The sequence below is a fragment of the Prionailurus viverrinus genome, unplaced genomic scaffold (genome assembly GCF_022837055.1).
Source record: "Prionailurus viverrinus isolate Anna unplaced genomic scaffold, UM_Priviv_1.0 scaffold_57, whole genome shotgun sequence".
In the NCBI taxonomy this organism is placed as follows: Eukaryota; Metazoa; Chordata; class Mammalia; order Carnivora; family Felidae; genus Prionailurus; species Prionailurus viverrinus.
Window position 1 is genome coordinate 267795 of NW_025927619.1, and position 25271 is coordinate 293065.

The following is a 25271-nucleotide window of genomic DNA, read 5'->3' on the forward strand; positions in this document are numbered from 1 at the left end:
AATGAGTGATATAAAGACAACTGTCACATTTTTGCTTAAAACTGGTAACTTCCCATTTCCCTCAGATTGAAATCCAAGTTCCTTGGTCCAAAATATTGTACATGGATATGGTCCCTGGCAACCTCTCTGATCTCATTTCCTTCCATTCTCCTTCTTCCTTCCTCACTTCCCATAGTGAACACACTAGGCTGCTACCTCCAGGCACATTTTGTCTCAAGGCATTAACACCTGTGGTTTTTACCCTCACTTTATTCAGGTGTTACTGAAATGTCATCTGTTCTGAGAAAACTTCTCTATTCACCTAATAAGGTGGTATGTCCAAGACTCTACTTACCCTGCTTTACTTTTTTTCAAAGAATCATCATGGCCTGATGTATGTATAAAGTATGTTAGGAAGAAAAAAGTAAGAATTTGGGTCCACCCAGCATGGTATAAACTGTAAGGGGTATGGGAACAAGGACTTTGTTCCTGCTTTTTTCCCCTTCCTAAAACAGTGTCATAATCATTTCCAGTCTTGCCTCTGATTTAGCACCAAGATATGAGAGATTTCGAATATCACCATGGAACAATATAAGGCCTGATTCTAGACTGGTGGCCCAAAGAATAGGGGCGACTCTCTACCCAACAGAATGTAAGTTGGAAGAGAAAGAGACTGACAGTTTTCTTCACTGCCTGGTCAAGGCTGAGCCTCCCTCTGACTCCAAGTAAGCAAGTGTGATATCAATAATATTACCATGGAACAATCCAAAACTTGATTCTAGTCTAGGAACACAGAAAATTAGGTGGTAAAAGCATAGTAGGTAAACACAGTACATTGATTTTTTTCTATCTTCCTTCCACTAAGACATACTTTCATACTTTGCTCACTGCTGTATACTCAACCTCTAAAACAGAAATACGCTGAATCCTTCCTAAGATGAACAAGCTTTGGGATATCCCCAAATCACTGTAAAATAATACATGGCCTAAGGGTGGGTGGTGATGCTCTTCCTTCCGCCACTAGGATATATGCTCTAAAACAGCATAGACTTTGTATAGATTTTTCACTGTTCTATCCTCAGGTCCTAGGCCAGGGCTGAGCCTCTATCATGAAACAGTATAATGTTTGGTTCAGGACTTGAGGCTTAGCAAGAAAGCAGGGACTAAGAAGCATTATTATTATATATCTAAAAAGTATATACATTTGTATTTTCACCTAACATGTGCATCCCTCTAACCTTTTAGTTATCACCAAAACATTTACACATTTATCACATTTTTAATTATTTTATACCTACCTTATATCTTTGTTATTGGACTGAAGGCTACTTAAAGGATAAAAAACCATCATGTGTTAAGAAAAGAAGGCTTTTGTTTTTGTCCACTGCTGTGTCCCAAAGTCTTAAAACAGTGCCTAGATTAACACCAGCCTTTCTCTGAGTGTCAGAATGTGGGGTAACCCCATAATATTATCATGGGAAAATGTAAGGTCTTGTTCTGGTCTTGAAGTCATGGGTGGTGGTGGATATCTGCCTCAGTTATAGCCAAGATACAGTCTTCATGAGAACTTAAATTTTGTCTTTCTTAGTCAATAGCTAGTGTTGTAGCTAGGTCAAGCATTCCTGAGTGTCAAAAGCGGTAAAAATACCTAGAGCAGTAACAAAGTATTCTATGGTTGGTGTTATTGCTTGTTTTGTTGTTGCAATCAATCTTCCAATTAGAAAAAAAAATATTTCTACAATAAAAATACAAAATAAATTCCACATGATTTAAAGTTTACCATTCATGTCAAAATTTAGAAAAGCACAAAAACCAATACTATTATCAATTATGACTGGTTATATTTGAGGTAAATATATAAGACAGACAAGATTCACACCAAATTCATGTTAGTGTTTGCCTCAGCAGAGTGAGGAAATTTTCTGGGAAAGGGATATATTATATGTAATGTTCTGACTTTTAAAGAATATAAATCTATATCTAAAGTAAGTATACTAAATTGTTAATATTTTAATTATTTAATATGGACATTGTTGATTTGGGGCAACAGTAAACAAATGTTATATTTTACATACTCTCCATATTATGTCTTAATTTTTCAAAATAAATAAAATACAAAGAGAATTTAAAACACCACTATAGCTGATTTATTATAATGTTTTCAAAATTGAACATATTTAGGAAATATGCATATGTATATGCAATATGCAAGGACATAAAGCATCTGAATAATACAATCGAGAAGGTGAATAATAAAGAAAACTCTAAATTTTGTATTTTATAGAAACCATGCATTCTTTTTTTAATAGAAAGTTTAAATAAGCCAATTACCATTGGAGAGATAAGAAGGCTGATTAAGGATCAACTTCAAAAGTGGCACCATAATTAAATTGTTTTACAGTTTAGTACTAGCTAACTTTCAAAGGACAATTAGAATTTGAATAAAAACTTTTTTAAATAAAAAGAAAAACTAATTCTAAGGCTGTTTATTTCAGAACACAAAAAAAGACTCACAAATTCATTTTTAAAGTTAGCACAATTTGAAAAACAAAACTTGATAAAGACAGGGTAAAAAAGAAAAAATGCAATTTCACTTTGAAATGTAAATGCAATAATTCTGAATAAAAAATTCGTAACTAAAATCCAGCAATGTGTCAAATGATTATTACAACATGACCAAGTAGGATTTATTTCAGAAACACAAGTTTGGTTCAACGTCAAATACTTACTCCTCTAATTCATTAAATCAACAAATTAAAGGAAAAAACAATCATATGATTTTATCAGTGGATGCTGAAAGATATTTGATAAACTTCAGGGGCCACTTTTTAGTAAGCCCCTTAATATGAAACAGGAATTAAAAAATGAAATAAAGAAACTCCTTAAACATTTTAGTGGTTAATGACAATTTACCAATAACCAACAATAAATGTCATGTTAATAGAGAATAGTAAAGACAATTCTATGAAAATTACACAAGACATGCATATCTGTCATAATCATTATTCAATATTATTTTGAATAAATAAAATCATCTGTATTTGCAGGTGAAATGATTGTTACACAGAAGGTTGAAAATATTACATATTTTTAAAAGTGTAATTTAGAGGATTTAATAAGCTGATTAAATATAAGGTAAAATATTTTTTAAAAAAGTTATCTGTAGTGTATTGTCAAAAATAAGAAGTTACAAATGAGGAAGAAAAAATACCCAAGTCAAAATGTCAAGATGTGACAAAATCTGTAAAAATACTTGGAAGTAAGTTTAATCAGATATAATAGACCCATATGAAGAACATTACAAATACAAAATCAAAAGATTTTAATTATGTACCCAAACTCTTGAGTGTTAAGGATTAATATTATTAAAATAATCTCCTAAATAGAAATGCAGAAATGTAACACAATTCTAAGATCAGAATTTTGAAAGAATGCATTTAATTTTCATAGAAAGAATTAATGTCTAGAACAAGTTATATGAAAGAAAAAAAAAAGGGAAAGAAAAAAAAAACCATAATGAGAGGTAACTTGCTTTGCCAGAGTTCAAAATTTATGGTCAAGCCACTAGTGTTAAACAATAGGATACTGGCTCACAAACTCAAAAATGAGTAGTTTATTTAATAAATATCATAGTATAATCAGGAATCCAATGTGAAGAAAATGTATAGTTGGACCTTTATCTTATACCACATACAAAATAAATTCCAGATGCTTTAGTTAAACCTAAAATTAATAAAATTAATAAAAAATTAGAAAAAATGTAGGTGAATATATGTATGATTTGGAGTGGGGGCATTCATCTGAAAAAGATAAGAAGCCAAAAAGCTGAAAAGGAGATATTAGTCTATCTAAAAATTAAAAACAACAACGGCAACAACTGTACAGTAAAATATAACATCAATAAAGTCAAGATCAATGATAGAATGGAAAAAAAATACAAATGGGTTACATGATTAATATGTACCATAGAGAAATATAGTAAGAATTCCTATAAACTTATAAGAAAACGATCAAAGATTCAATAGATAAACAAAAGATAAGAACTGGAAAATCACAAAAGAAAAAAATTCAAACAGTCAACAAAACAAAACAAAACACCTCCTCGAGTATGTCTATTAAAAAAATACTACGTAATTTTTTACCTTCTACATTTGCAAATTTTGATGGAGAGGATACTGGAGAATGAGCACTTTCATTTTGTATAGTAATTTTGTAATATCTCTTAAAATTAAATATATCTCTTATCAGCAATTCCATTTCTGGGAATCTACCCAGTAGAAATAAAAGCACCAGAATGTATGGCAGCAGTGCCATGGTGAGAAAAGGAAAGGAAATAATTTAAGTGACTATCAATAACAGAATGGTTGAATACTTTTTTGGTACATAAATATACTGTATATGCAACTGCTAGAGGGAAGGAGAGAGAGAAAAAGGCAGAGGGGAACAGGGAGTGGAGAGGAGGGGAAAGGGAGAGGGGGACAGAGAAAGATTCGTAGCTACTGATTAGAAAAGATACGATGAATATTCCAAATGTGAAAAACAATTACAGGGAAATGAGGAGGCTTTTCATTTTTACAGAAAAGACTACAACAAACTTTCTGCAAGTGGATGGGAAAACGTGGAAGGATATACATCATGTTCTTAACATTTGTTACCTGGGAATAAGAAAGAGGGGAGATAATAAAATGAGGGAAGTGGGGGAAAGGACCTGGTGTGGAGTTACACCATTAATTTTTCTTTAGTTTTTCATTGTTCCAATGGTCATGAATACTTTTCAATTTCCTATTAGCACCCAACTTAGCTCTTCAGTTACAGAACAAGGCAATATCAAAAGTACCAATGTAAACTTGGGACAAAACGGTGGAACTAGTCAATGTAAGATTTGGAGGCACAATCAGTAACAAGTAATAAATTCCTGAATCTCTGACACCAAAACTTTTCTCAAAAATTCACAATTGCAAGAACATGACATGTTTTACATTTAATAGTTCTACGACTTTTGTAAAGAGCACAATGTATTTAGGGAGTTTTCACCAAGCCATAGACATAAATGTGAATATCATCATCAAACTTGATGAAGTAGACAGACGGTTTGGCCACCACTTGATGGATAAAAATGCCGGTTCTCTTGGACCCATCATCTTTGGCATGTTCCACTTGCTTGCCCACAAGGCTGTCGACCACTTCTCCAGGCTCCCGTTCTGCTGTAGGGAAATAGTAGTTGGAATCTGGAATGATGCGCAGGTCACCATCTTTGTAGTCATCCAGCAGCGTGTACATGTAAAGGACAGGATCTTTCTCGTAGGTGATGTAAAACCAAGTGTCCATCACGGGAGCTCGCGCCAGGACCATGCCTTTCCATTCATCTTTCGTACCGTGCTCACCCTCAAACACATGCCCCACCGCTTTGCCAATCAGGAAATCTGCCAGACGAGAATCAATGCGAGGAGTTGGCACTCTTTCAGGAAGGATTTCTAGCGCTAAAACTCTCTTATCTCGGTGCAGCTCTAGTCCATATACACTATCTTTGCCATCATATTTGATGATGTAGAGGGTGGGCTTCACAGAAACCTGCTCGAGCACTGTGCCCTTCCACTGCTCCACCGGCTCGTTGCCTTCCTTCCAACCGTGTTGAATGCGGCAGCCTACGATGTTCCTACGCGTGAGGAAAGTGGGCTTGCGTCGCTGCTTCCTGTGGGTGTGCCTTTTCTTCATCAGGTATGCGGACACGCCATCTACACCCATCGGAGGCACTGTTGGGGGCGACATGGCTCAGGGTTTAAGGAGGCTTAAGCAAAGCTGACACTTGTTCGATTAAGAGGACCAAAAGTCAACACTATTCAATATTATATCTGTTTTCTGATCTCACAGTGCGTCCTCCCTTCCCCAATCAAAAGGCTTTCGCCAAGTCTTGACAAAAACGCTCTAACTCTGACGGTGGACACTGATACAGCGTGAGCCTTTTGACAGTGTTCTCCTTTCCCGCTCGGGAGAAGTGTCTGCAGCAGTGGCGGTTGCCGCAGGAGATGGCGGGCTGGCTTGTACTGCCCACGCCTCGCACCCGCCCTGATTCCCAACCCCAAGTCCCAGAATTGACCACTTAGCTGTTATGGATGGTGTTGCCGCTGCGAAACGGTGACTGAGGAGGCGACGGGAAAGGTAGGCAAGGAATAAGAGAGTTGACTGCAGCAGCAAAGGCGAAGGCAGCCGTGGGTCTTTGACAAGTCCCTGCGGCCTCTGCTTCGCAGCACTGCTTTGCTTGGCCTAGCTCTGGCGCTGGGGTTTTTGCGGCTTCAGGAATCCGACCCCTCTGAGCCCGCCTGCGCTTCGGCCCCGCCCCCTGCCATTCCTCCTTCCGCTCGGTCTGTAGCAGCAGGGTGGGTCAGTGCGCGCACCCGCGTTCAGTCCACACAGTCTCAGGCTCTCCTTCATTTCCTCACGCGCTCCCGGACCTCTTCCCTCAAACCGGAGCCAGACTGGCCGGCTCCCTTGCTCCTTCTTTCTGGCTGCTTTTCGCCTGTCAGCCTTCTTCACAGCCATTCAATCTGCTCCCTATCTTACAGGAATTCCTCACAAAGCCTTTAAAAAATAATATTTAATACACACATACACAGAATTTATACATACAAATTATTTTCTTTCAGTTTAAGGAATATGAAAGCAGTGAAGGAAAAACTTGTGTACAGTCCACCATCTTGATCCAAACTTTCTTTTATATTTTCTACCTGATCACTCCCAGTAAATTACTTTTTAAATGATCTTTTTTTTTTTTCTTTCCTGAATGTAAAAGAAATGTATTGACATTGTGGAGAATTTCTGAAATTCAGTGAAATAAAAGATAAAACTAACTTTAATCTTACCATCTAGCCATTCAGCAAAATGTTAGTTCTGATTTCTTTCTCATTAAGTCCATGCTTATATTTTACAAGATTTGGAGATTTCATACCTTTACAGCTTACTTTTTTCCATTTACATCAAGAACATTTTCCAAGCTTATTAAATAGTCTGAAAATGTGATTTAAATTGTCCCATTTTTTTTGTGCGGATGATTCATTATTTATGCTAAATGACCTATGACAAAATAGATAATAAAGCTAGTTTACCTTAATATATGGATTTATTGAGCTAGTATAAACCATATTTTCTAAGAATATTTAATGACATGGAAATCCACATATGAGATAAGAACAATGTGTGAAAAAGCAGGCTATGAGGTAAAATTGTGGAGAAAATAATTTTGTTGAGAGGGAAATGAAAGCATTGTTGTTGTATGTATTTGCTGTTTTTCTGATTATAGAACTGCATCCTCATATGGGAAATCTGGAATATAGAAAATAAAATGTCCATAATTTCATCTTCGTCAAGTCACAGGGCTCTTATGAGGATTAAAAGTGAATGTCTGTAAAACTTTTAGCCCTGTATCCTGTTTTACAAAACGGCAATTGAAAACAGGGAAATCTAGCTCCCTCATTATCATTCATCACCTTACATGGGTGAGAAGAGAATACATCAAATCATCACAGGTAAAATAAAGGCTACTAATTTATTTGGAAATGTAGGAAAGCAGGGGAGAGAGATGCAAGACAATACTGGCTGCCTCCACATTTCATACCTTCCAAGGTAGGGACAGAAATACCTAGCCCTCATACCATTTTAGTAGCTCATTGGGCAGAATATCGTGGATCCCCAAATTCCCGGTGTTTCCCAGGCCAAAGATTTTGGAGATGGGATAACTCTCCAATACTACATTATAAGAAAGTAATTCCAAGGAAACAAGAAAACTACATATACTAAAAGGTACTTCTAAACTCTGTAGAATGACATAATGGTGTGTACATATTCAGACATATATACAACAAAGAAAGAAGGCATGTTTAATTGTCATGTCATTATGTTCCACAAATAATGTGCCCCAGGTAATTCTCCACACCAAGATGTGATAAGATCTTTTTTGCTTAAAAGATCAGTTCACAGGGAAGAGAAGACCACCCACAGGGCAAACAAGTGGAGGGCAAACAGTTCATTCAGGCCGTTTGGGTATATACTTAAATGGAATTATCCTTCACAACACCACAGAGAAGCCTGAGAAGACAATTTCTAATATCCTTTCTTCTCTAAAACTATGATTCTAGTGTTAAATTATTGCCTAAGATTATGGTATTCAGTGGACCTTACCACACTATGATATAATATATAACTACAAAACCATTCAAGAAAGAACTTTTATCTTGCATCTCAAGTGTCTTACACATACTAGGTACTCAATATTTGTTAATAAATAAATAAGTGGTTTTAGCTGCCCTACTCCAATCCAAAGAAATCTTTCCAAATGAAACAAATACTCTTACATAAGCCTCTACAGACTAAAATCCTAGAGACTCAAAATCTCTCACAGTGGCTTTGTGTATCCCTTCAAAACCCCCAGAACACTGACCCTGTGAATGTGTCCAGAACTCCGGAGATGATTAGGAAAACACCATCAACCTACAATATGTAGATAATAATAACATCCACTTCAAAGGGTAGCTGTAAAGATTAAATAAAATAAATAAAAGTAAATTTATTAACACATGAACCAACTTATGTAAGTACTTGTGTCTCCTAATTAGTCATCTCCTAGAAAGTCTTGTTTCTTACCAGGTTTTTCTGTAAAACCACCTCGCTCATGCCCCACCTCTAAACCTTTGCTTTATTTTATACTCAAGCCCTCTTGCTCAGGACCTGAGTGTAAATCAAAAAGGGACTGTGGAAGGATTTTGTCGTTTATAGCCAGTTTCAGAGCAATCTTTTAAATGCTGTAATTTTCGGGGCGCCTGGGTGGCGCAGTCGGTTAAGCGTCCGACTTCAGCCAGGTCACGATCTCGCAGGTCTGTGAGTTCGAGCCCCGCGTCAGGCTCTGGGCTGATGGCTCAGAGCCTGGAGCCTGTTTCCGATTCTGTGTCTCCCTCTCTCTCTGCCCCTTGCCCGTTCATGCTCTGTCTCTCTCTGTCCCAAAAATAAATAAACGTTGAAAAAAAAATTTTTTAATGCTGTAATTTTCTGGAAGCCCAAATGCTGTATAAATGAAACATTATTGAAAATAAATTTTGGAGATACAGTGATAATTTATAATTAGATGGGTGGTGGAGATAGACATAAATGCTACTAATTCCCTTGTATAAGATGGATTATAATGCATACTATGACAGGTACTAATTAAGCACCAGGGACCCAAAGGAGGTAATGAATTGTTATGGCTGGGGATATTGGAAAAGATAACTTGTAAGGGTAAGAAAACAAAAGGAAGACATTCAGAAAGTGGTAGAATATTGAGGCATTTTCAATCTAAACAGAAAATAGATGAAGGAAAGGCACATAGGGATGCGTGGTCATAGAATATGTGCAAAACTGGCCAGAATCTGGTGGCTGGAGCACAGAGTATGCCAGACTAAGAAACAGGGGATGTGGTTTGTGGTGGGAAACAAGGTTAGTTAACAGCTTCAAATGCAAGACATTTATCTTCCATCCACTGCAGGAAATTGATCTTCTATCCACTGATGTATGGGAGCAGATTATATTCTAATTCCTCTGATAACGTACTGTTGGCAAAACTAACTAGAGAGATGATTTTCCATGACCTATCTGGCAAAAGCAGGCAATGATTCCATAAGAAGGCAGTTTTCCCAATCAGAGTAGTTAATATAAGTGATGCTGAGCACAGAACTGATCTTCTATTCCCACTCAGCAGAAGAAAGTGATGTGGCATTCTGATTTCCTTGTCAGTGTAGTGTCAGTGAGATTTAATGATATGTTATTCTTCCTTAGTCATCTGGTGGTATAAGGTATAGTGTTAGTGACCTCTATTCTATAGCTTCTTCTCACCCTGCCCCCATATCAACACAACCATAATGGGACTATGAATAATACAGGACAAGGCAGGGCTAGTCACCCCTCCAGTTCCCTACACTCTTTGTTTAAGTGAAAGCCAATGAGGAGCTGAAATTGCATCCTTATCCACCATCAATCAGATTGAATGAAGAGAACAAGATGGAACTAGATAGTACTCATCTTTTCCTACACCTTGGTGTTAGTGAGGTCCACTGGTCATATAGCATCCACATCCACATGGAGGTAGTGAGATGGTACGAGTCAGTACCCAACTTCACCGTGAATGTATTGGCAGATATGACAAGGAGCTAAACTTCAATCCATCTAACACATGTGCAATGAGGCAGTGTGAGTCAGTACTCCACTTTTGCAAAGGGGGTGTCAGGAGATCCCAATAGAAGTTGACATGTATACCCATGGGACCGTCCAGCTACATCACAAAAGGAAGACTCTGTGATAAAAAACAAAGTTTAGATAGACTATAGAGCCTATTATAATATCAAAAATGACAAGAATGCAATGAAAATAACAAATCATGCAAATATCAAGGGAAATCACAACTTGAATGACAGAAGACAATTAATAGAGGTCAAAACTGAGATAAAGCAAACATTGAAATATTCTGAAACAGATTTTTATTTTTCTTAAGTTTATTTGTTTTGACAGAGTGAGAGAGAGATTGTGAGCAGGGCAGAGAGAGAGGAAGAGAGAAAAAATCCCAAGCAGGCTTTGCACCATCAACACAGAGCCCGACTCAGGGCTTTCATGACCTGAGCTGAAATCAAGAGTCAGGGGCTTAACCAACCCAGCCACCCAGGTGCCCTGAAACAGATTTTAAAGCAGCTATTTTAAAATACTTTAAAAATACTTTAATAAGCAATTATAATTTATCTTGAAACAAATGGCAAAAGAGAAAACCTCAGCAAATAAATGGAAAGTATAAAAAAAAGAACCAAACAGAAATTTTAGAATAGATAATAAAATAATGAACATAAAAATCTCCATGGATTGGATCAATTTTTTAAAAAATGTTTTCAGTACAGTTAATAAACACTGTTATATCAGTTTCAGGTGTACAATATAGTGATTCAACGATTCCACACATCACAAAATAGTCATCGCAGGTGCACTCCTTAATCCCCATCAACTATTTCATGCATCCCCTGCCCACATCCCCTATGGTAACCATCAATTTGTTCTCCATAATTAAGAGTCTGTTTCTTGGCTTCTCTTTCTCTCTTTCACCATCTCTCTCTCTCTCTCTCTCTCTCTCTCTCTCTCTCTCTTTTGCCATCTCTCTCTCTCTCTCCTTTGATCATTTGTTTTGTTTCATGAATTCCACATATGAGTGAAATCATATGGTATTTCTTTCTCTGACTGAATTATTTCCCTTAGCATTATACTGTAGCTCCATCTATGTCATTGTAAACAGCAAGGTTTCTTGTATATAGCTATATAATATTCCATTCTATATAAATACCACATCTTATTTATCCATTCATCTATCAATGGACATTTGGGTGCTTCCATAATTAGGATATTGTAAATAATGCTTCTGTAAATATAGGGATGCATGTGTTTCCTTGAATTAGTGTTTTTGTAATTTTGAGGTAAATCCCATTAGTGATATTACTGGATTATAGGGTATTTTATTTTAACATTTGAGGAACCTCCACTTTTGTCACAGTGGCTACACCAGTTTGTATTCCCACCCACAGTACAAATAGGTTCCTTTGTCTCAATTGTCCACTTATTGTTTCTTATGTATAATTTTGGTCCTGCAGACAGTGTGAGGTGGTATCTAACTATACTTTTGATTTGCATTTCCTTGACGATGAGTGATATTGAGCATCTTTTCATGTGTTTTTTGCCATCTGAATATATCCTTTGGAAAAATGTCTGCTCAAGGCTTCTGCCCATTTTTTAGTGGGATTATTTATTTTTTGGGTGTTCATCTTTATATATTCTTCACTTTTGAAGTTTTTACTTAAATTCTGCTTAGTTAACATGCAGTGTAATATTAGTTTCAAGTGTAGAATTTAGTGATTCAACACATACATACAACACCTGGTACTCATCACAACAAAGCACTCCTTAATTCCTGTCACCTATTTTACCCATCCCCCCAACTATTTTCCCTCTGGTAACCATCAATATGTTCTCTAGAGTCAAGAGTCTGTTTCTTGGTTTTCCTCTTTTTTCCCCAATATGTTCTATTGTTTTGTTTCTCAAAATTCCATATATAAGTGAAATCATATGGTATTTATCTTCTGACTGGTTTATAACACTTGACATGATACTCTCTAGCTCCATCCACATTGTGGCAAGTGGCAAGATTTCATTCTTTTTGATGGCTGATTAATATTACACTGTATATATGTATGTCACATCTTTATCCATTCATCAGTCGATGGACATTTGGGCTCTTTCCATAATCTGACTATTGTTGATAATGCTGCTGTAACCATCGGGGTGCATGTATCCCTTTGAATCAGTATTTTTGTATTAATTGTGTAAACACCTAGTAGTAAAATTGCTGGATCATAGGGTAGTTCTATTTTTAACTTTTTGACAAACTTTCATACTGTTTTCCACAGTGGCTGCACAAGTTTACATTCTTATCGATAATGTAAGAGGGCTCCCCTTTCCCCACATCCTAGCCAACACCTATTGTTTCTTGTGTTTTTATTTTAGCCATAGTGACAAGTGTGAAGTTACATATCATTTCAATTTTTATTTGTATTTCCCTGATGATGAGTGATGTTGAGCATCTTTTCATATGTCCATTAGCCATCTGTCTGTCTTCTTTATATAAATGTTTAGTCATGTCTCCTGCCCATTTTAAACTGGATTGTTTCATTTTGGGGTATTAAGTTTGATAAATTCTCTTTATATTTTGGATACTAACCCTTTATCAGATATGTCGTTTGCAGAAACCTTCTCCTATTGCAAAGATTACCTTTTAGTTTTGTTGATTATTTCCTTTGCTGTGCAAGAGATTTTTATCTTAAGTATGAATACTTTATTTTTGCTTTTGTTTCCCTTGCACCAGGAAACATATCTAGTAAGAAGTTGCTATGGATTATGTCAGATAAGTTACTGCATGTATTCTCTCCTAGGATTTCCATGATTTCCTGTCTCACATTTAGGTTTTTAATCAATTTTGAATTTACTTTGTGTATGGTGTAAAAAAACTTTGCCAGTTTCATTCCTTTCATGTTTCTGTCCAGGTATCCAAACATCATTTGAGGAGGAGACTATATTTTTTCCATTAGATATTGTTTCCTGCTTTGTCAAAGATTAATTGACTGTATGGTTGTGGGTCCATTTATGGGTTTTCTGTTCTGTTCCATTGATCTATACATCCACTTTTGTGCCAATACCATACTTTTTTTTTATATCACAACAGCTTTGTAATATAATTTGAAATCCAGAACTCTTTTGCTTCCAGCTTTGCTTTTCCTTTTCAAGATTGTTTTGGCTATCCAGGGTCTTTTGTTCCTTCATATAAATGTTAGGGTTGTTTGTTCTAGCTCTGTGAAAAAATACTGGTAGTAATTTGATAGGTGTTGCATTGAATGTGTAGATTGGGGCAATATAAACATTTTAACAATATTTGTTCTTCAAACCCATGAGCATGGAATGTTTCTTCATTTAATTGTGTCATCTTCAATTTATTTTATCAGTGATCAGTCTTTTATAGTTTTCAGAGTGCAGATCTTTAACCTCTTTGGTTGAGGTTGTTCCTAGGTACCTTATGGTTTTGGTTGATTTATAAATGTTATTGGTTACTTGTTTTCTCTTTATGCTGCTTCATTATTGGTGTGTAGAAATGCAACAGATTTCTGTATGTTGATTTGTATCCTGCAACTCTTATAAACTCAATGTATCAGTTCTAGCAATTTTTGGTGGAGTCTTTTGGGTTTCCTGTATAGAGTATCATGTCATCTGCAAAACATGAAAGTTTTACTTCTTCCTTGCTGTTTTGGATGTCTTTATAAATTTCTGTTATTTGATTGTTGTGGCAAGGACTTCCAGTACTATATTAAATAGTGGTAAGAGTGGACATCCCTATCTTGTTCCTGACCATAGAGGAAATAATCTCAGTTTCATTGCATTCAGGATGATATTAGCTATGTTTCACATATGGCCTTTAGTATGTTGAGGTATGTTACCTTGAACCCTACTTTGTTGAGGGTTTTTATCATAAATGTATGTACTTTCTGAAATGCTTTTTCAGCTTCTATTGAATGGATCATATGGTTCCTTTAAAAAATGTTTCTTTATTTTGAGACAGAGCTTGAGGACGGGAGGGGCAGAGAGAGGGAGAGAGAGAAAATCCCAAGCAGGCTCCACACTGTCAGTGCAGAGATTGACATGGGACTCAATCCCATGAACTGTGAGATCATGACGTGAGCCAAAATGAAGATTTGGAAGCCCAACCAACTGAGCCACCCAGGCACCTCAAGGGATATTATGATTCTTATCCTTTCTTTTATTAATGTGGAGTATTGTGCTGATTTATTCGTAAATTTTGAAACATCTTGCAGCCCAGGAATAAATCTCACTTGATCGTGATGAATGATTCTTTTAATGTACTGTTGGATTCCATTTGCAAATAATTTGTTGAGGATTTTTGCATCCATGTTTATCAGGGATATTGGCCTGTAGTTCTCTTTTTTAGTGTAATCTTTATCTGATTTTTATATCAGGGTAATTATGGCCTCATAGAATTAATTTGGAAGTTTTTTTTCCTTTTCTATTTTTTGGAATAGTTTGAGAAGAATGGTATCAACTCATCTTTAAAGCTTTAGTAGAATTTCCCTGTGAAGCCAATGGCCTTGGAGTTTTGCTCGTTGTGAAATTTTTGATTATTGGTTAAATTTCTTTGCAGGTTATTCATCTGTTCAAATTTTCTATTTCTTCCTATTTCAGTTTTGGTAGTTTATATGTTTCTAGGAATTTATCAACTTCTTCCAGGTTGTCCAATGTGTTGGCATATAGCTTTTCATAATAGTCTCTTATAGTTGTTTGTATTTCTGTGATGTTGGTTGTTATTTTTCCTCTCTCATTTGTGATTTTATTTATTTGTGTCCTTTCTATTTTCTTTTTGATGAGTCTGGCTGGGAGCTTATCAGTTTTTTAAAGAACCAGCTCTTGGTTTCATTGATCTGTTCTTTTACTGTTCATTTGTTTCTATGTCATTTATTTCAGCTTTAATATTTATCATTTCCCTTCTTTTTCTGTCCTTTTCTGTGTTGTTCTTTCTCTAGCTTCTTTAGGTATAAGGTTAGGTAGGCTGTTTGTGTGAGATTCTTCTTGCTTCTTGGGTTAGGCCTGTATTGCTATATACTTTCCTCTTAACACTACTTTTGCTGCATTCCAAAGGTTTTGGACCATTGCATTTTCATTTTCATTTTTTTCCCATGTATTTTTAAATTTCTTCTTCGATTTATGGTTTGACCCATTCATTTAGTTGCATGTTGTTTAACCTCCATATATTTGTGGTCTTTCCAAGTTTTTTCTTGTGGTTGATTTCAAGTTTCATAGCATTGTGGTCAGAAAATGTGCAAGGTATGATCTCAATCTTTTGGTAGTATTGAGGCTGGATTTGTGACCTTGTATGTGATCTATTCTGGAGAATGTACCATGTGCACTTAAAAAGAATATGTATTGTGATACTTTAGGATTCAGTGTTCTGAATATATCTGTTAAGTTCATTTGATCCAATGTGTTATTCAAAGCCCTTGTTTCCTTGTTAATTTTCTGCATGTATGATCTGCCCATTGTTGTAAGTGGAGTGTTAAAGTCCCCTACTATTATTGTATTATTGCCAATGACTTCCTTTTTCTTTGTCATTTGTCTCATATATTTGTTTGCTCCCATGTTGCAAAGATAAATATTTACAATTAGAATACAGTGATCTTGTTAATCTATTGTTGCGGTCTTTGGTTTAAAGTGTGGTTTGTCTCATATAAGTATTGCTACTCTGGATTTCTTTTGACATCTATTTGCTTGACAAATATTTCCCCATACCTTCACTTTCAATATACAGGTGTCTTTAGGTCTAAAATAATTTTTCTGTGGGAACATACAGACTTGTCTTGTTTTGTATCCAGTCTGACACCCAATGTGTCTTGATTGGAGCTTTTAGTCCATTTACATTCAGAGTAATTATTGATAGATATGTATTTAGTGGCATTTTTAGAAGTATTTATTTATTTATTTATTTATTCATTTAGAGCATGAACAGGGGAAGGCCGGGGGTTGGGGGGCGGGGAAACAATCTTAAGCAGGCTCCAATAGAGCCCAAGCATGGAGCCCAATGTGGGACTTGATCTCACAAACCATGAGATCATGACCTGAGCTGAAACCAAAAGATGGACACTTAATCAGCTGAGCCACCCAGGTGCCTTAGTGCCATTTTATGACTTGTTTTGTTATTATTTCTGGACATTTTCTCTGTTCCCTTCTTGTCTTTGTCACTTTTGGTCTTTCCTTTGCACTCAAAAAGTAATGTTTCATATTTCTTGCAGAGCTGGTTTAGTTGTCACAAACTCCTTTAGTTTTTGCTGGTCTGGGAAACTATCTCTCCTGTTCTGAATTATAGTCTTGCTGGATATAGTATTCTTAGCTGCAGATTTTTCCCATAAAGCACGTTGAATATATCATGCCACTCCCTTCTGTATTGCCAAATTTCTGTTGAAATATCTGCACCCAGCCTTATGGGTCTTCCCTAAACCCTAGTAATTTAGGGACTCTTTGTCTTGCTGCTTTTCCTTTATTGGTATATTTTGCAACTTTAATTAAAATATGTCTTGGTGTTGGGCTGCTTTTGTTGATTTGGATGGGAGTTCTGTGTGCATCCTGGATTTGGAGATCTATTTTCTACTCCAGATTGGGAAGTTTTCACTACTATTTTCTTAAATTAATTTTCTATCACCTTTCTCTCTCTTCTTTTAATGGGATACTCTTGATACAAATATTATTACGTTTTACAGAGTCACTGAGATCCTTATGTCTGTTTGCATGTTTATTAGTTGTTCAGCTTCATTATTTTCCATTATTTTATCCTTCAATAGTTATTCATTCCTCTGCTTCTTCCATCCTTGTGTTGATTGCATCATGCCTGTTTTGCATCTCAGTTATTGCATTTTTCCTTTGTGACTGTTAATTCTTTTATCTCTGGGGTAAGGACCTCTCTGATGTATTCCTTTTTCAAGCCCAGCAAGTATCCTTATGAATGGTGCTTTAAATTCTCCATCAGACATGTTATTTATAACATTTTCACTTAGATCTCTGGTTACAACATTATCTTGTTTTTCATTTTGTACGAATTCCTCTGTCGTAGCCTTTTGTCTAAGTCTTTGTATACTTCTCTGTAATAGTAAATCCGGTTATTTTTCCTGTTCCTAAGAGTAATGGCTTTATGAAGAAGAGGTCATACAGTATCTTCAGGGAGTGTCTCCGGTGTATGCTTCATGGGGTCTGCTTTTCATGTGTTTGTTCAAAACCACAATTAGATATCGCCTCACACCTGTGAGAATGTTAAATCCAAAATATAAGAAACAAAAAGTGTTGGCAAGGATGTGGAGAAAAAGAACACTTGTGAACTGTTGGTAGGAACATAAACTAGTACAACCACTGTAAAAGTTAGTATGGAGGCTTCTCAAAAACTAAAAAATAGTATTACCATATGATTCAGTAATTTAACTATAGGGAATTTACCCAAAGAAAACAAAAACACTAAATCAAAAAGATATATGCACCACTGTGTTCATTGCAGCATTATTTTCAATCAGCCAGTTATGGAAGTAGCTAAGTGTCCATCCATAGATGCATGTGATATATGAAAAAAATCACTGAAGAGGATGTAAGCAAAACAGAAATAAGTAGTATGCCTGATAGATAATTTAAAGTAATGATCAAAAAGTTACTTATTGGATTTGAGAAGAGTGGAGTACAGAGAACCCATAACAATGAGGTTAAAGTAACATATCAGAGATGAAAAACTCAATAAATGAATTTTAAAATATAACATGGAATATAAAGTAGGCTGAAGGAAGCAGAACATATTAGTGACCTGGAAGAAATAGTAATGGCAAACAATCAAGTTAAACAGATGAGAGACAAATACTGCATACTAAGATTAGACTTAGACAACACAGTTACTCCATCAAGTGTCATAGGGATCCAGGAAGAATAGAGAAAAAGGGGCAGAAATTTTAGTTAAGAAATAGTAGCTGAAAACTTTCCTAATCTGGAGTAGTGAACATATATCCATATCCATGAGCACAGAGAAACCCCAACAAAATCAACAAAAGCAGATCCACACCAAGACACATATTTTAAAACTTATTTATTTTTGAGAAGAAGAGAGACTGAACATGAGTTAGGGAGAGGCAGAGGAGAGGGAGACACAAAATCTGAAGCAGGCTCCAGGCTCTGAGCTGTCAGCACAGAGCCCAACATGGGGCTTGAACCCACAAACCATGAGATCATGACCTGAGCTGAAGTCAAATGCTCAACCAATTGAGCCACCCAGGTGCCCCACACCAAAACACATTGTAATTAAAGGTGCAAAATATAACAATAAAAAATTAAACAGCAAGACAAAATAATTTATATCCCAGGGGATTCACCATAAAGCTATCAGCAGATTTTTCAGCAGAAACTTAGCAAAAGTGAAGGGAGTGACATAATTATTCAAAATGCTTAAATGGAAAAATCTGCAGCCAAGAATACTCTATCCAGCGAGGTTATCATTCAGTATAGCAAGATAATGATTTTCCCAAACAAAAACTACAGGAATTCACGACCACTAAACTAGCCCTGAAAGAAATATTAAAGGGACACTTTGAGTGGAAAGCAGAGGACAAAGGGCAATATAGAAGTCGGAAACCGAAAAGCAGTAAAAATGAATATTTTTGAAAAAAAATCAGTCAAGAAACTCACAAAATATAAGGATGTAAAACAAAGCGCCAATATCTAAAATGTAGGGAGAAAGGGAGTAAAGAGGGGTTCAAACTTAAATTACCATCAACTTAAAATAGAGTGCTATATGAAGAATATGTTAAATACAAATTTAAAACTTTTCTTTCAATGGTTATTTATTTTTCAGACAGAGAGAGACAGACCATGAACGGGGGAGGGGCAGAGAGAGAGGGAGACACAGAATCGGAAACAGGCTCCAGGCTCTGAGCCATCAGCCCAGAGCCTGACGCGGGGCTCGAACTCACGGACCGCGAGATCGTGACCTGGCTGAAGTCGGACGCTTAACCGACTGCGCCACCCAGGCGCCCCTGTTAAATACAAATTTAATAGTAACCACAAATCTAATACCACTAACAGATATGCAACAAATAAAGAGAAGGAAATCGAATTATATCACTAAAGAAAATGAGAAAACCATGAAAGAGAGGAAGACAATAAACGATCAAAAATCTTCAGAAACAACCACAAAACAAGTAATAAAATGGCAATAAATACATATCTATCAATAGTCACTTTGAATGTAAATGGACTAGATGCTCCAATAAAAAAAAAAGGTGACTGTAAAAAAAATGAGACCTATTTATATGCTGCTTGCAAAAGACTCATTTCAGACCTAAAGACATGGGCAGATTGAAAGTGAGAAGGTGGAGAAATATTTATCATGAAAATGGATATTCAAAAGAAAGCCAGAGTAGAAATACTTATATTAGACAAAATAGACTTTAAAACAAAGATTGTAATAAGAGACAAAGAAAGACTCTATATAATACGGGGGACAATCTAATAAGACATAACAATTGAAAATGTTTAAGCACCCAACATGGCAAACCCAGATACATAAAACAGTTAATAACAAACATAAGGAAACTAAATGATAGTAAAACAATAATAGTAGAGGATGTTAATACCCCACTGACATCAATGGAATGATCTTCCAACCAAAACAAAATTAACAAGAAAACAATGGCCTTGAGTGACACATTTGACAAGGCGAATTTAACAGATATATTTAGAAAATTCTACCCCAAAACAGCAGAATACACAGTCTTTTCAGGTACACACCAAACATCCCCTAAAAGACATCACATTTTAAGCCACAAATCAATTCTCAACAACTTCAAAAAGACCAAAGTCATACATACATCTTTTCTGACCATAGCACTATGAAACTAGAAATCAACCACAAGACAGAAATATCTAGAAAGACCACAAATACATGGAGGTTAAATAACATGCTGCTAAACAATGAATAAGTTAACCAAGAAATCAAAGAGTGAATCCAAAAGTACATAGGAAAAAAATGAAAATGATAACACAACCATCTGAAACATTTGGGGTTCAGCAAAAGCACTTCTAAGAGGGAAGTTCATAGCAATACAGGCCTGTCTCAAGAATTAAGAAAATTCTCAAATAAACAACTTAAACTTACACCTAAGGAGCTAGACAAAGAAGACCAATCCAAACCCCAAACCAGCATTAGGAAGGAAATAATAAAGATTAGAATAGAAATAAATGATATATAAATTAAGAAAACAGTAGAATAGATAAATGAAATCAGGAGCTGGTTTGTTGAGAAGATAAACAAAATTCATAAACCTCTAGCCCAAGTCATCAAGAGAAAAGAGAAAGGACTCAAATAAATAAAAGAAAAAAATAAAAAGGAGAGGGAAGAAATAAGATGGTGGAATACTAGGACTACCCTAGATTTCTGTGTTCACTCCAACTCGCTACATAAATATCAAATCATCCTCAATACCCAAGAAATTGATCTGAGGTCTGGCAGAACAAACTGTACAATGAGAGAGACAGAAGAGGCCACATTGTTGAAAGTAGGAGGTGCAGAGATGTGATGTGGAGAGAAATGGATCTCAGGTACAATGGAGATGAGGGATCCTTGGTCAGAGAGAGATATGAGAGCAAGAGCAAGAGCAAGAGAGAGAAGCACACAGGAGGGCATACATGGAAAACACTTCCCCAAAACCATTGACTATGAAAATGAGAGGGGTTGATTTGCGTGAGTTTTTACAAGTAGGGCTAAAGACTGGAGTTTTAGAGGTCTGTGCATTGGCTGGTGTGGAGCCCTGAGAGCTCTGAAATGCTCCAAGGGAGAAGGAAGGAAGAAGCCCAGGAGTATAGGTGCAATCTGAGGCTCCTCTGGAATGCAAAGGGATAGGTGTTTCACCCTTCTTTGAGCACATTAGGGGAGATAGCATTGCTTCTCAGGGGGCAAAAGCACCAGTGAGCACCATTACCTTCCCTGCCCCTAAGCATAAGAACAGAAACACCGGATAAGTGGGACTAACCTGGACACTGGCTTGTTGCTGTGCTTTACTCCTGACTCCCAGCTCCTGCATGTTTGTGCGACTGCCCTTCTGGGACAAACCTATACCAGTCCCAGCACGGTGAGACCCAACAGAAGAGGACCAGCACGGGTCCATGCCATGCAATATCCCAAAAGTTTGGAGTTTTAAAACTCAGCTTGCCTGCCTAGGAGAAAACGCAGGTGCACTGAGCTACTGGGTAGGCAGATCGCTGGACACAGGAAGGGTGAAGGCAGGGATCTGAGAGATGCCTGGGAGACATGAGGGGAAATTGTTCACTCTTCTGGGAGGGCTTCCTTACCAGAGTGGATGTGAACTTCCTGCTCTGGGGATGAGGGAGGGGGATGACATAATTTCTTTCACCAACCTCACAACATGAATTAACTTCAGTAAGCAACACAGATTGAACAGTGGCAGCCTAAAACAATTACAGGAAGCCCCGCCTCTCTGCACTCTGCTTTTCTCCAGCTAGTGTGACTGAGAACCAGAGCAGTGGGCTCCTCCCCCAGAACACCAGCACAAAACCCCCATATGCACCATATCTACTGACCACAGAGTTCTGCAAAGCTTCAGCTATGGTGGAATTAGCATGAGATCACTTTTCACAAGCAGACAAGAGCACATCTAGTTAAAACTGGCCACACTCTGACCAAGGTCCAGTCACCTACCAATGCAGGCAAGGAGAAACCCTGCAGAAGACTGACCCAAGGGACAGAGCAGCCAAAACACAGCAACAGAGTGCACACAGCAAAAAACAGAGACACTTCCTGAAGAGCTAGACCCTGGGAAGTATATGACTGCTTCTTTACAAAGCCATTACTCTAAGTAGAAAGAAGCACAGCAGGCTTTCCAAACACACAGAGGAAGACAGAAACCTAGACAAAATGCCAAGATGGAGGAATTCATCCCCCAAAAAAGAACAAGAAAAACTCATGGCCTGTGATCTAATGAAAATATATATATAGTAATACACTTGATCAAGAGTTTAAAGCAACAATCATAAGAATACTATCTGGGCTTGACAAAACCATAGAAGATACCAGGGAGTCCCTTACTGCAGATGAAAGAACTAAAAACTAGTCAGGCTGAAATTTAAAAAAAAAATGATGTTGTAACTGGTATGCAAAACTAACTGGTGGTAAAGACAAGTGTGAAAGAAGCAAAAGAATGAATAACTGATATAGAATATAAAATTTTGGAAAATAGTGGAGCTGAAAAGAAGATGGAAAGAAAAATATTGGATCACAAAATTATAATGAGGGAACACAACAACTTCATAAAGCATAACATTCCCATCATAGCAGTCCCAGAAGAAGGAAATAAGGAAAAGCGGGCAAAAGGTTTACTTGAGGAAGTTACAGCTGAAAACATCCTAAATCTGGGAAAGGAGATAGAAATGTAAATCAAAGAGGCACAGAGAACTCCCATCCAAATCATTGAAGTAGGCAAAAACCAAGACATCATATTAAAATTTGCAAAATATAGAGTTGAGGAAAAAATCCTAAAAGCCACAAAGGAAAAGAAATCCCTATCTTACAGGGGAAGACAAATAAGGTTAGCAGTAGATCTCTCCACAGAAACTTGGCAGGCCAGAAGTGAGTGGCATGATATATTCAACGTGATGAATGGGTAAAATATTCAGCCTAGAATACTCCATTGAGCAAAGATATCATTCAGAATATAAGGACAGATAAAGAGTTTTCCAGAGAAACAAAATTAAGGAGTTCATAACCACTAAACCTCCCCTGCAAGAAATATTAAAGGGTACTCTTTGAGTGGGAGAGAAAGACCAAAGCAACAAAGACTATAAGGGAACAGAGAAAATCTACAGAAACAATGACTTTACAGATAACACAACAGCACTAAAGTCATATTTATCAATAATAAGTCTGCAAATGAACTAAATCCTCCAATAAAACATATAGGTTGTCAAATGGATAACAAAAAACCAAGACCCATCTATATGCTTCCTACAAGAGACTCAGTTTAGACCTAAAGACACCTGCAGATTTAAAGTGAGGGGATGGAGAACAGTTTATCATGCTAATGGATGTCAAAAAAAAGCCAGAGTAGCAATATTTATATCAGAAAAACTAGATTTTAAACCAAAGACAATAACAAAAGTCAAAGAAGAGCATAAATCATAATACAAGTTTCTATCCAGCAGAAGATCTAACAATTGTAAATATTTGTGCACCAAAGTTGGGCAACCAAATATATAAAACAATAACAAACATAAAGAAACTTATTGATAATAATACAATAATAGCAGGGGACTTTAACACCCCACTTACAACATTGGATAGAACATCTAAGCAGAAAATCAAAGGGAAACAATGGTTTCAAATGACACACTGGAGCAGATGGACTTAACAGATATATTCAGAACATTTCATCTAAAGGAGCAAAATACACATTCTTTTCAAGTGCACATGGCACATTACCAAATAGATTACATACTGGTTCACAAATCAGACCTCAACAAGTACGAAAACTGAGATAATATCATGCATATTTTCAGACCACAATGTTATAAAACTAGAAACCAACCAAAAGGAAAATTTTGGTAAGGCCACAAATACATGGAAATAAAAGAACATTGTACTACAAAATGAATGGATCAATCAGGAAATTTACAAAGAAATTTTAAAAATATATATGGTAAAAATGATAAAGAAAATACATTGGACTGAAACCTTGGGATGCAGCAGAAGTGGTCATAAGAGGGAATTATATAGCACTATAGGTCTACCTAAAGAAGGAAGAAAAATCTAAAATATGCAACCTAACCTTACACTTAAGAGAGATAGGTAATAACAAGAAATGAAGCCCAAAGTCAGCAGCAGAAGAAATAAATATTAGTAGAAGAGATCAATGAGGGGTGCCTGGGTGGCTTAGTTGGTTGACCGTCCGTCTTCAGCTCAGGTCACGAGCTCACAGTTCATGAGTTCGAGCCCCGCATCGGGCTCTGTGTTGACAGCTCAGAACCTGGAACCTGCTTCGGATTCTGTGTCTCCCTCTCTCTCTGCCCCTCCCCTGCTCAAGCTCTGTCTCTGCCTCTCTTAAACATATATCAATGAAACCAGGAGCTGGTTCTTTGGAAAAAAATAATAAGATGGATAAACCCCAAGTAAGACTTCTATAACAGAAAAGAGAATGAACCCAAATGAATTCAAACACAAATGAAAGAGGAGGGACCACAATCAACACCACAGAAATACAAACAACTATAAGAGAATATTCTAAAAAGTAATATGTCAACAAATCAGACAATCTGGAAGAAAATGATAATGTCCTAGAAACATATGAACTACAAAAATGAAATGGGAAGAAATAGAAAATTTGAACAAACCTATAACCAGCAAAGAAAGTGTATCAGTAACAAAAATTCAGTAACAAAAAATTCTAGGGCCATATGGTTACCAGGGGAATTCTACCATACATTGATTTACTTTTTTTTTATTATTATTCAACTTTAAATTTAAAGTCTAGTTAACCTATATGGTAAAATTGGTTTCAGGTGTAGAATTTAGTGATTCATCACTTACATATAACGCTCAGTGCTCATTACAGTAGGTGCCCTCTGTTATACCCATTACCCATTTAGCCTCCTGCACCCGCCTATTTCCATCAACCCTCAGTTTGTTGTCTATCATTAAGAGTCTCCTAATGATTTGCTTCCCTCTCTTAATGTATGTTCAACTGTTTCTTAAATTCCACATATGAATGAATCCATATGGTCTTTGTCTTTCTCCGACTTATGTTGCTTAGTATAATACACTCTAGCTTGATCCACGTCATTGGGAATGGCAAGATTTGATTTTTTATGCTGAGTAATATTCCACTGTGTATATGTATAAGACATCTTTTTTTATTCATTCATCAGTCAATGGACGTGTGGGTTCTTTCCATAGTTTTATTGTTATTCATAAAGCTACTCTAAATATTGGGGTACATCTGCCTTTAAGAATCTGTATTTTCTGTATTCTTTGGGTAGAAAGTAGTGGTGCAATTGTTGGGTTATAGGATAGTTCTATTTTGAAGTTCTTGAGGAAACTCCATACTGTTTTCCAAAGTGGCTGCACCAGTTTGCATTCGCAAGAACAGTTT

At 36.5% G+C, this 25271-nt stretch overlaps 1 protein-coding gene across 1 annotated transcript; it reads right to left on the reverse strand.

Annotated features, from left to right (window-relative positions):
- Positions 1-4397: 4397 nt before the first annotated feature.
- On the reverse strand, positions 4398-6242 carry SPIN4 (spindlin family member 4). The gene has a single exon (XM_047848220.1). It carries the CDS (start codon positions 5746-5748, stop codon positions 4999-5001), a length of 750 nt encoding a protein of 249 aa, XP_047704176.1. The 5' UTR covers positions 5749-6242; the 3' UTR covers positions 4398-4998.
- Between the last annotated feature and the right edge of the window lie 19029 nt (positions 6243-25271).

What these genes read in the sequence shown, in the direction of transcription:
- SPIN4 (XM_047848220.1), bottom strand. Translation starts at nt 5,748, where the DNA reads ATGTCGCCCCCAACAGTGCCTCCGATGGGTGTAGATGGCGTGTCCGCA.